We start from the raw sequence: 13058 nt of genomic DNA, 5'->3' as shown, positions 1-13058 counted from the left end.
TATAGTTCCTGTTAAGACTTTTATTCTACAAACAGATCTCGGGGAGAAAAAACAGACTTTTACATTTCCTCTCAAGTTCAAGGATTTCTCAATATAAAAGGAGCTCTTAACTTGGTGGGGTCATGCATCAGCTTCAAGGTCCAGAGAATCCACAGAGTTTAATGTCTGAACAAGTACTATATGCACATAAAAATACTTTAGTGACTACTGTTACCTACCTGAATGACTAAGAAATCTTAGCAGACTCTAATTTCCTATTCTACACAATCTCAGGTACCCTTAAAATTTGTATAAATAATAATTACAGAATTTTCACACTTTCTTAAACTTTGTTGATGTAATATTTAACTATATAACTAAGTATATAACTTGGATAATCTACACACGGAAGAATTATACTTTTTAACATATTTTAATGTCTAAAGCTGTAGTAAGGATACCTTCTATCTGTGACATATAATTAAGTTGCCTTATCAAAACCTACAAAGTATTTCATAGCAAAATTATAAAATAAGCAAAACCACTAAAAATCAATGTGTCCTACTTGTCTCAAGTATTATCTTACCTTGGCAATTATTTCAGAAATATTTTTCAGGGACTGCTTGATTGGATATTTGGCCATGTCCCACTGGAACCTTGTTATATAAGTAACCAAGTCCACTGAAATAAAGGAATTAATTAATTACTGAAGAGAAGCAATAGAATTGTTGTTTTTTACACGGCAATATATTTTAATGCTGAAATTGGCATTGAGGAAATAAGCAAAGCTTGTCATTTCTGAAGAATCCTGATTAAATGTGAACTATGTTAAGCAACAGGGATTAATCAAAATTTTACCTTGTAATCTCTTCTTACTCAAAATTTAATACATATTAAGATGCTCCTTCTAATTTGATTACTGTAAAAATGAAATATGTACATATTCCTAATATGCGTCATATGAAGGAGAGAGACACAAAGATTAAGAAACTACTTCAAATTGTCTCCTCAGTAAGCAGAATTTGACAAAAGTATGTTCTTTCTTTGACAACTTACGCAAACAAACCGAAAATAAACCATGTGATGATTGTTTCCAGGAGTCCACACTTTAGTAATTTTCAAAACATGGACCCTTTCATTTTCAAATGGAAAGAATAAAACATGTAAAGCTAAAGAAATACTCAACAACTTATTCCTTGAAAGTTTAGTAATCAAAGTGACTTCACCTCTAGCAGGATCAAGGTCAGTGAAATGAAATGTTAAGTATGGCAGTGCTAACTGACAAAAGTAATTCATATAAAAATATCTTTCTCTTCTCAATACCTCCTTACATAATACCAGTGAGTCAACAACACAGATGGTATTTCCAAAAGCAACTCTAGATGCACTACCCCTCTTGGTCAACCACCATTCCACCTACTAGACTGACTGCCCCATTTCATCAAATGCACAGAAGATCAGTAAAGCCACCATAAATCCGTTCTTTCTCAAAACACAAATCAACAGACACAGTAAACAATCAGATCAGAATTACTTGATAATAAAGAACAGGAATAAGTTACTATATTTTTAATTGATTAAATATCTCTTGAACAGCTTTTATTTGCAAGAAAAAATGAGATTTCAGGAACACTGGATTTAAAATACAGTGACCTTATCAGAGCAGATGATCCCATAGAGAATGAAAAGAAAGGCTCCCAGAGGTTTATTAAGGGGCGGGGGGAAAGAAAGGGTTATTTCCTTCTTTTTTTTTTTTTAAAAAAAGAGACAGGGTCTTGCTCTGTCACCTATGCTGGAGTGAAGTGGTACAATCATAGCTCATTGCAGCCTTGAACTCCTGCGCTCAAGCAATCCTCCCTCCTCAGCCTTCTGACCAGCTGAGACTATAGGCATAAACCAACACAACCAGCTAATTTTTCTTTTTCTTTTTGTTTGTTTGGGTTTTTTAGAGACAGGGTCTTCCTAAGTTGCCCAGGCTTGTCCTGAACTCCTGCACTCAAGCGATCCTCCTGCCACAGCCTCCCAATGTGTTGGGATTACAGGTGTTAAGCCACCATGCCTAGCTCATTATTTCCTACTATAATGACACATCACTAAAGATGGGCTTAATTTTAAATGAAGCAAAATGCTAAAATGACATTTCATAAGAAAACAAGAAGTGCAAGTACAAATGACAACAATGGGGTCCGAACCATCTTTATAAAGTCATTACTACATAGAGTAAACGCTATGTAAATATTGGCTTCTAGCTACAGAGAAGTCAGTAGGCTATTTTCCGGGTATTAAGTACAGAATGCCAAAATGAAATATGGGTGGACAGGGGCACTATTCTGCAATAAAATTAATAATTTCTGTTCTGAGGCTTTTACAGCTATACACTATTAAATACAAAAACATATATAAGACAGCAGGTATTCAACTGGAACAATGCTAGATATACAACTTGGAAACCTACTTGTAAATGTGTGAACAAATAGATCCTGGAAAGAACTAAGGCAAATCTTTACAATACTGCTCTTGCAGGAGACTTGACATCATATGATAAGCTGTATTATATATTCTGTAAGACTGTCTTCTACAAGATTATGTTTCAGGGGACAGCATGTACCTGGAAGTATCACCAAATTCAGTAATAATAATTGTATTTTAATGGCTCTCTATTGTATTTAGTGTCCTCTTCTATAATTTTTTTTTTTTCTGAGACAGAGTCTTGTTCTGTCACCCAGGCTGGAGTGCAGTGGCACGATCTTGGCTCACTGCAACCTCTGCCTCCTGGGTTCAAGCAATTCTCTTGCCTCAGCCTCCCGAGTAGCTAGAACTATAGGCACCCGCCACTGTGCCCGCTTAATTTTTGTGTTTTTTTTCAGTAGAGACGGGGTTTCATCATGTTGACCAGGCTGGTCTCAAACTCCTGGCCTCGTGATCTGCCCACCTCAGCCTCCAAAAGTGCTGGGATTATAGGCATGAGTCACCGCACCTGGCCTCTGCAGGCTTTTGACATTACTTTTTGTTTCTGTAGCTTAGTCATTCGCTTTATATGAGTTAATAATAATTAAATCATGAACATTAGCTTACCTCCATTAGCCAACAGATTCTCTTGAACTTTGTCTTTGCTGTCTTCTAATACATCAGCCATGTATTGAGCCACTTTCTTAACCACTCTGGAGAGGAAAAAATCAACAACTGTTTTCAGAAAAAAGATCTAAATTCCATTCTAGATGATGAACATATTATACAAAGACATGAATTTGACTATATATGTTCCCATTATACCTATCCGTATAATATACAATAAATGGATCTTATCTTTTAATGTTTTAAGGATAAAATGGACCAACATTTTGTTACATGCAAAAATCAACTGAGTAACTGTAGGGTTTTAAGGAGACTACATGCAACGTGTCTGCTGGTCTAGAAAGTCGTGGGAAGCTAGTGAGAAACAGTCTGTAAATAGCCATATATTTATATGCCAAGAAACTAGACAATGCAAGGACTAAGAACAAAAGAGGGGGCCGGGAACTAGCATTCACAGTGCTCCTATGACATCAAGACACCGCTTTTCTTTAGGAAGAAAGGGATCTGACAGGTAAGAGAACATAAGCAATAAGTCATGATAAAAAAATTAGGTCCCACATTATAAATTCATTAACTGTTTATTGAGCATCTACTATCTAAAAGGAGCTATGCTATGGAGGAAGCCATGCCAAAACTATTAGGTTGGTGCAAAAGTAATTGTGGTTCTGGCCATTACTTTCAAAAAAAAAAAAAAAAGGTAAAAACTGCAATTACTTTTGCACCAACCTAAACCAAGGTACCTACATACAACCTTGTCAATTCCTTCATTTATAAGAAAGAAACTGAGGTATAAAAGAATAAGTGACTTATCCAAAGTCACAAGACCAGTTAATGGCAGAGCCATGACTACTAGAAACACGTTGTCTTGACTTTGGAGTTCAGCATTATTTTCCTCATTCCATGTCTGCCTCTAGGTCCTGGGTGGGCTTCAAAATCATCCAAGACAAAATCGCTACCTTCATACATTGCTTAAAATCTCTCTGGAAAGATTAAAAATATATATATAAATTACTAAATAGAAAGCAATCTGAAGTCAGTGCCAGCTGAAATTGCCAGATTGCAGATAGAGAGAGGGAAAAGAGATCACTTGCAGCTACTGTAATCAAGAAAGCCCAAGGGCTCATGAGCAGGTGATGAAGGACAGAAATGGGTTTAAAAGAATGATTACATGGGAAGAAACCATATTCTTGCCATGGGGCATAGTGTGAGTCAAGATAAGAGGTGGATAAGCAGTAGGCATCCAGAGAATGGTGAGGAGTCCAGACTGATGGGAGCAGCAGGCTGAAAAGCAGGGGAGCTTAGGCTAGGAAAGTGGGATGCCAGACTGCAGATGCATAGCCTCTGATGCCACACTCTGGACAGGGACCTAACACAGTCAAAACAGGATTCAGGACAAGTATTCTGATGACTACATATGCTCAATGGCTAGGAGGGGAAACTGGAAGACAAATTAAGAAACTCCTATAACTTTTTTTTCTTAAAAAAATGTGTGTGTGTATTTTTTTTTAGGAAAGAGTCTCGCTTTGCCATTCATGCTGGAGTGCACTGGTGCAATCCTAGTGCATTGCAGCTTTGAACTTCTAGACTCAAGAGATCCTCTTGCCTTGGTCCCTCAAGTAGGGGGGATTACAGGTGTGGGCCACAAAGCCTGACTTGTTAACAGTTTATACAGGAACCAATAAGGGCCAGGAAAGATGACAGAAGAGCTAAATGTAAATGACAATTCTAGGTTGAGTGGTCTCAAACCTAAAAAGTAGAACAATTGCAGAAATAATGATGTAAGCCATAAGCCTTCAACATGTTTAACTTGAGGTTTGTACATACACTTACCTATGTCTCCAAAATTTACCCATTCCTTCAAAAGGGACAAAGCATTCTCATAAAATTTGACAAGCATCTTATAAACAGAACCATTTGCTATGAACATTCTAAAATGCTGCATTTACCCCACAGAAGTACTTCAGAGTATAGAATCTTCTGTGTCAAATTTATAAGCTTAACATTGAATAACCCAGAGCCTCATGATCTCCCTTTGCCTATTTACAAGAGGATCTATGTCAAGGTACACAATGTCACCTCAAACGTATCTGCTCTAATGATTACATTTTTAAGAAAGTATAAACTATGATTTACCACATATATTCTATAATGTTTGGACTTTAAAACGTGGAGCATTTAAGTCATTAAGCTACCATCTGTCAATACTACCAAAGTCTAACAACAACATGGCTTTTAAAATCCTCAGATCTTTCAGGAGGACTGAGGAAGACGACTTGTGGAACAATGTAGACAAGAATAGCTGACAACTGCACAGATAACTTTAAATTCTGCTCACCAAACTAACTACATTTGCCCTAAATACTTTTCAGATTCCTTCCCTAAATATGAGCTGGTTGGGCACGATGACTCACACCTGTAATCTCAGCACTTTGGGATGCTGAGGTGGGAGGATTGCTTAAGGCCAGCAGTTTGAAACCAGCAACACAGCGAGACCCTGTCTCCACAAAAATAAAAATATAAAAATTAGCTGGATGTGGTGTGCAAGCCTGTAGTCTTAGCTACTTGGGAAACTGAGGTGAAAGGATTGCTTGAGCCCAGAAGTTCAAGGATACAATGAGCTATGATTACGCCACTGCACTCCAGCCTGGGGGATACCAAGACCCTGTCTCTACAAAAAATAAAAAATAAATAAAATTTAAAATCTGAGCAAACTTTAAATTATATGCAGGACATCCATTAACAATTTAAAGAAAGAACTATAAAGACATCAAGGTGACCAATAAGGGTACAAATAAATGTTAATAATTATATTCTCAGGAACCTCCTTTCTCAGTGTCTCTTTGATTGTCATAACTTGTCACTGTAATGAGGTAGATGAGACCTCAGGGAAGACTCACTTTAGGGATGACAACCAAAAAAAAGTTTCCTTATTTTCTTCATTAAAAATGTATAAGCAAGAAACCAAAAGACTATTCTTTCCATCAGTTAGTGCTTTGAGTATATCATAATTATTTCCACTATATTTATAGTAATTCATAATAATCATTTGCTCTATATGAATATATGGAATTATAATCCTAAAAGTCACTTTTCCTTTCATCTTCTCTTTTCCATCTAATGTTCAAGTGTCTGGTCCCAATTGAGCTTTTACAATCTCTTAACTAATCTACTGTGAAACTGTCTGATAAGTGGCCTTCTTGACTCAAATATTAAAGACCAGCAATACATCCTAGGTCTGTTCACCTCCTCATTACCTGTTGTTATGTGAAAAGATCTCTCCCTGCAACACTGACCTCTGTCTGTATTGCCACAGCCATTGCCTTGAAGTGGTTTTATCAAATCAGAAAAGCATTTTAGCAGCAGAAATGAGAAAATCCTCTAAAAATCCTAAGATAAAAGCTTTGTATCCCCAGAATTGAAGGAACTGTAGATTGATTCTACCAACTAATTAAAATGCAGTTATGAAACATCCTATAACCATTTTCAGCTCAAATACACATGTACCTGAATTTCAAAAGTAATAAAAACTGCAGTTTAGAAAAACACTTCCAACTGAATTTTGAAGAAAAAAGCATAACCATCCTCAAATAAATGGAGTAACATCCCATGTTCATGGATCAAAGACAATAATGCTAGGATGATGCTACTCCCCAAACTGATACACAGATTCAACACTATCCTCATCAAAATTCCAGCTGACTTACTTGCAGAAATTTGACACTGTTCCTAAAATTCTCACAAAAAGGCAAAGAACCCAGAATAGCCAATCTTGAAAAATAAACAGTTGGAAAATTCACACTTTCTGATTTTAAAACTGATTACAAAGCTACAATCATCAATAATAATACAATAATAAAATAACCAATACAAACCACAATAATCAAGACAATGTGGTACTGGCATAGGAGAGAAACATAGATAAATGAAACAGAATTGAGAGTCCAGAAATAAACCCTCACATTTTTATTCAATTGATTTTCAGTAAGGGTAGCAAGACAATTCAATGGGGAAAAAAAGCCTTTTCAACAAATGGTGCTGGGACAACTAGATATTCACATCCAAAAGAATCAAGTTAGACCCTTACCTCACAACATACAGAAAACTTAACTCGAAATGAATCAAAGACCACAATGTGAAAGCTAAAACTACAGAACTCTTAGAGGAAAACACAGACATAAAACGGTATGACCCTGGATTATGGTGTCTTAGATATGATGCCAAAAATACAAGTGACAAAAGAAAAAAATTAATTGTACTTCATCAAAATGTAAAACTTTCATGCTTCACAGACACAATCAAGAAAACGAAGACATGGCCAGGCACAGCAGATCATGCCTATAATCCCAGCACTTTTGGAGGCTGAGACGGGTGGATCACCTGATGTCAGGAGTTCAAGACCAGCCTGTCCAGCATGGTAAAACCCCATCTCTACTAAAAAATACAAAAATTAGCTAAGTGTTGCAGCTAGTGCCTATAATCCCAGCTACATGGAAGGCTGAGGCGGGAGAATTGCTTGAACCCAGGAGGCAGAGGTTGCAGTGAGCCGAGATCTCACCACTGCACTCCAGCCTGGGCGACAGAGTAAGACTGTTTCAACAAAAAAAAAAAAAATGAAGGCTACTCACAGGATAGGAGAAAATATTTGCAAGTTACTTCTGATAAGGGATTTATATCTTGCATATTCTGTATAAAAAATTCTTACAATTCAACAGTAAAAAGACAAGTCAATTAAAAATGAGCAAAGGAGGCCGGGAAACCCTGTCTCTACTAAAAATACAAAAAATTAGCTGGGCATGGTGGCCTGTGCCTGTAATCCCAGCTACTCAGGAGGCTGAGGCAGGAGAATTGCCTGAACCCAGGAGGCGGAGGTTGCGGTGAGCCGAGACTGCGCCATTGCACTCCAGCCTGGGTAACAAGAGTGAAACTTTCCGTCTCAAAATAAAAAAAAATGAGCAAAGGATCTGAATAGACATTTCTCCAAGGAAGAAAAACAAATGGCCAAAAAACATGTGAAAAGATACTCAGCACATCACATCACATCAGCCAACAGGGAAATGCAAATTTTTTAAATGAGATATTATTTCATAACCCCTGGGATGGCTATAGCCAAAAAGACAAATAACAAGTGTTGGCAAGGATGTGAAGAAATGAAAATCTTCATATACTGCTGGTGGGAATATTAAATGGTACAGTCACTCTGGGAAAAAACTGTCAGTTCCTCAGAAAGTTAAACATAGAGTTACCATATGACCCAGAAATTCCACTCTTAGGTACATACGCAAGAAAAATGAAAACGTATGAGAACACAAACTTGTACACAAATGTGTAGCACAGCAACATTATTCTTATAAGCCAAAAAGTGGAAACAAACTAAATGCCCACCAACTGATGAATGCGTTAATGTGATATGTGTGTGTATACATATATAGTGGATTATCATTTAGTATTTAAAAGAAATGGGGCCGGGTGGGGTGGCTCATGCCTGTAATCCCAGCACTTTGGGAGGCCAAAGTGGGCAGATCACCTGAGGTCGGGAGTTTGAGACCAGCCTGACCAACATAGAGAAACTCCATCTCTAATAAAAAAAAATACAGCCGGGCGCGGTGGCTCAAGCCTGTAATCCCAGCACTTTGGGAGGCCGAGGCGGGTGGATCACGAGGTCAAGAAATCAAGACCATCCTGGTCAACAAGGTGAAACCCCGTCTCTACTAAAAATACAAAAAATTAGCTGGGTATGGTGGCGCGTGCCTGTAATCCCAGCGACCCAGGAGGCTGAGGCAGGAGAATTGCCTGAACCCAGGAGGCGGAGGTTGCAGTGAGCCGAGATCGCGCCATTGCACTCCAGCCTGGGTAACAAGGGCGAAACTCCGTCCCAAAAAAAAAAAATACAGAATTAGCCGGGTATGGTGGCGCATGCCTGTAATCCCAGCTACTCGGGAGGATGAGGCAGGAGAATCATTTGAACCCTGGAGGCAGAGGTTGTAGTGAGTGGAGATCACACCATTGCACTCCAGCCTGGGCAACAAGAGCAAAACTCTGTCACCAAAAAAAAGAAAGAAATATAGATATACGCAACAGCTTGGATGAACTATAAAACATTATGCTAAGCAAAAGATGTCAGTCACAAAAGACCATGTATTATATTCCATTTACAAGATATGTCCAGACCAGGCAAATCTATAGTGGCAGAACAATTTGTGGGGCTGGGGGAGGGGGGCGAGGAGGGACAGGAAGTGACTGTTAATGGAACTAGGAATAGAGGATGACGAAATATTTAAAACTGATTGTGGCAATGGTTACATAACTCTGAATACACTAAGAATCACTGAATTGTACACTTGAAACAGGTGAAATGCATGGCATGTAAACTATATCTTAATAAAGACAGTAAAAAGAGAATCAGTATTTTCATATTTCAAACAGGTGTATTTTATGTAAATCGTACCTTCATAAAATTGATATACAAAGGGAAAAAAGTCATTGTTTCTAAAACCATTCCTATAAGCAGAGTACACATGTGATAATAAACCCAATGTCCAGGTAGCCTGATAAGTGTCTCCCATTTTGCTCTACTCCATGCATATAAGTACATTACCCTTCTACAAATGCATCCAGTTTAGCCAGTTCATCTGACAAGCCAACCAAGACATCCAGTGTGCCAACCTAAAAGGAAAATATACTCTGTTATTTAGGCAGCACCCTTTTTTTAAATAAAAAAGATGATACGTCTGGATTGAAAGTTCTCACAAATCTTAAATTCTCCCTATTTTATTTCATAATGTGTAAGCATAGTTAAATGATATTTGCCAGATATTTCAAAGCTATTTACATGTACAAGATAATCCTTTAATTCACGGGTATAAGCACCACTTAAGACTTGAAGACTCCTCAAAGACAGGTCTGTGCTTGTACTGTTCAATGACACTGGATCATGTGAAGTCTTAATTTACAACACCAGCTCTTAAGTAGGAGGTCCATGGATGTGCACTAGAGGGTCTGTAATTAAATTCTACATGCAAAACTGTGCATAAGTGAACACGTTTAGGAGGAAACGTCCTGTCTCAAAGGTAACTGTAACTCCAAAAATATTAAGAATTGGTCATGTTATTGTATTTGTTTATATTTTTGAGATGGAGTCTCGCTCTGTTGCCCAGTCCGGAGTGCAGTGGTGTGATCTCAGCTCACTGCAACCTCTGCCTCTCGGGTTCTAGCGATTCTCCTGCCTCAGCCTCCTGAGTAGCTGAGATTACAGGCGCCTGCCACCATGCCCGGCTAATTTTTGTATGTTTAGTAGAGACAGGGTTTCACCATGTTGGGCAGGCTGGTCTAAAACTCCTGACCTCAGGTGATCCACCCACCTCAGCCTCCCAAAGTGCTGGGTTTACAGGCATGAGCCACCACGCCCTGCCAAGAATCAGTCATTTTGAATATTTCTTAAATGAATGTTGCCTATGACTGCCCTCACTCAGTTAACCAGCAAAATGTCAGTATCATGATCTTTTCCATTCTTTACAAACGTTCCATCAACTGATTACTGGACACCTGCTTCACTTTGAGGCTGCTAGATTACTGATCTTTAACACAGTAATCTTAAATAGATGAACTAGATTAAATAACTGAGTTAGATTTGCCAAGTGTTATTAAGTATGTGCTATGGTAACACATTTACAGTGTAAGTCAGCATAATATAAATTTAGTAACAAAAACTTCACTACAATATTTAAGAAAATATATTACTAAGAGTTTTCATTTCTGAAAATCACATTTGTGAATGTAATACATCAAATACTTTCATAAGATTTTTCACTGCAATTTAGAAAAACACAAAAAGCCTAAGTAGAGAGAGGTTATTCATTTTGGTAGTTTACTTCTAAAATTTCGAAGAAGATACATTTTAAATCATGCCAATGGCTGAAGAGGAGGTTTCCTTTCGAAGGAATCTGGGTATCTCATTTCCACTAAAAGAGAGAACTGGCCCTCCCCTAGATAATGAACTCATGCAATTTTGCACAGTGCAGCTTCACCTTTAAGTCAGGAATATTGAACTTGGAAGAGACGGCAAGATTATTGTTCTTTGAAGTTGCCGCGTGCAGTTTCTCCCATGTTTGCTGACAGGTTTTCTCCCCAGGAGCAGATATAAGCCAGAACTCAGTCATGTTTGTTACTGGGTATTTCCTCAAAAATCAAGAGAGATTCTAAAATGTAAAACAAAACAAAACAAAAAAACATTTATCATTTGTTTCTAAAGTATTTCAGAGTCACAGGAGAAGTTATAACAAATAACCTGTTTCAAAACTAATCTAATACTGGCATATGATCTCAAGCAAAGTGAAATTTACTGACCTAGAAGTAAATCTACATAAATGATGAAAAGATGATTTATTAATGATACTAGGAAAGAGTGATAAAAACCTTATATGTGAAGTACCTACTTTTTTTCATTATAAAACATCCTTAATGTGAAATAGTCAAGAAGTGAGATTACCCAAAATACCAGCCACCAAGAGTTTCCTTCAACCAACAAAGTTGAAGAGTTACAAATTTATAGGTTTATCTTAAAAAAAATTTTTTTTTGAGACAATGTCTCACTGTCACCCAGGCTGGAGTGCAGTGGCATGATCTCTGCTCACTGCAACCTCTGCCTCCCAGGTTCAAGCAATTCTTGTGCCTCAGCCTCCTGAGTAGGTAGGATTATAGGCGTGTGCCACCATGTCCAGCTAATTTTTATATTTTTAGTAGAGACAGGTTCTTGCCATGTTGGCCAGGCTGGCCTTAAAATCCTGGCCTCAAGTGATCCACTGCACCCAACCTATCTTAAACTTTTAAAGCATACAACCAAAATAGGAAATTTTTTTTAAAAGCATAATTTTAATCCTGGAGAAAGAATTTAATTGAATCAATGCATTTATAAACAGCCGTCACCAAATAAATTTGTCACACTGGCTTAGTAAATCCTACAAGGCTAGTCAATTTGGTGGTTAATTCTAATCTATAGTCAACCTACAAAAAACTCCTCAAATCTTTGATGAATACACTTAGTTGCCACTGAACATTTACAAATTTGCAAAAACAACAACAAAAAAATCTTAACAATCTGCTTGGCTATTTTAAAATATAGGGAGTTGGGAGAGTGGCATTAATGTGACATTTTTGGATCTGAGAGGCGGGTTGCAGATCTCCCCTTTCAAAGAGGCCCATTAAGATTCATCTAACCTGGGCCGGGTACAGTGGCTCACGCCTGTAATCCCAGCACTTTGGGAGGCCGAGGCAGGTGGATCATGAGGTCAAGAGATCGAGACCATCCTGGTCAACATGGTGAAACCCTGTCTCTACTAAAAATACAAAAAATCAGCTGGGCATGCTGGCGCGTGCCTATAATCCCAGCTACTCAGGAGGCTGAGGCAGGAGAATTGTTTGAACCCAGGAGGCAGAGGTTGCGGTGAGCCGAGATCACGCCATTGCACTCCAGCCTGGGTGGCAAGAGCGAAACTCCATCACAAAAAAAAAAAAAAAAAAAAAAAAGATTCATCTAACCCTCTTCTATAATTTCTTTTCTTCCTCCTTCCCCTTCCCACGCACACAGAAGGGGGGCTGGGGAAGTATAGAGACAAATCTAATCAGAATCTAAGTGGGTAAAGCACATAAACACAAGTGATAAAAATCAAAGTATTACAGTACCATTATTTTCCACTTTAATGTGCCTTCATGAGAACCAACACAAGCCTTCTGCTAACACTGCTTATTTAGCCTCTCCCGAAACTAATATTCAACGTCTCTAAATTGAATGTAACTACTTACAAAGTTGTCCTAAGAACAAAATCAGATAACAAATGTGAAAAAAGTTTGTAAATGTAAACTTTCTTTAAAATGTAAAATGTTAAAATCATAATGGACTTTCATAATTACCATAGCCCATTTTAATTAAAGTATCTACTTAAATTACCTATAATGAGTAGGTAATTAATCCCACCTACTCATTATAATACCATTGAAAGTGAACTTAA

At 37.7% G+C, this 13058-nt stretch overlaps 1 protein-coding gene across 1 annotated transcript in view; it reads right to left on the bottom strand.

Moving 5' to 3' along the window:
- The window catches only part of ATP6V1C1 (ATPase H+ transporting V1 subunit C1), a 49423-nt gene that overhangs the window by 19240 nt on the left and 17125 nt on the right, over positions 1–13058 (bottom strand). The window contains exons 2-5 of the mRNA XM_032251453.1: positions 11079–11249; positions 9650–9717; positions 3055–3140; positions 566–660 (exon numbers count right to left, since the gene is read on the bottom strand). Coding sequence (XP_032107344.1) covers positions 566–660; positions 3055–3140; positions 9650–9717; positions 11079–11210 — 381 coding nt within the window. The 5' untranslated portion in view covers positions 11211–11249. The remainder of the gene's footprint in view (positions 1–565; positions 661–3054; positions 3141–9649; positions 9718–11078; positions 11250–13058) is intronic.

Source organism: Sapajus apella, unplaced genomic scaffold (assembly GCF_009761245.1).
Source record: "Sapajus apella isolate SASKATOON/1434 unplaced genomic scaffold, GSC_monkey_1.0 scaffold3, whole genome shotgun sequence".
Lineage (NCBI taxonomy): Eukaryota > Metazoa > Chordata > Mammalia > Primates > Cebidae > Sapajus > Sapajus apella.
The sequence above is the reverse complement of the archived record's forward strand: the minus strand, read 5'-3'. Positions and strand labels throughout refer to the sequence as shown.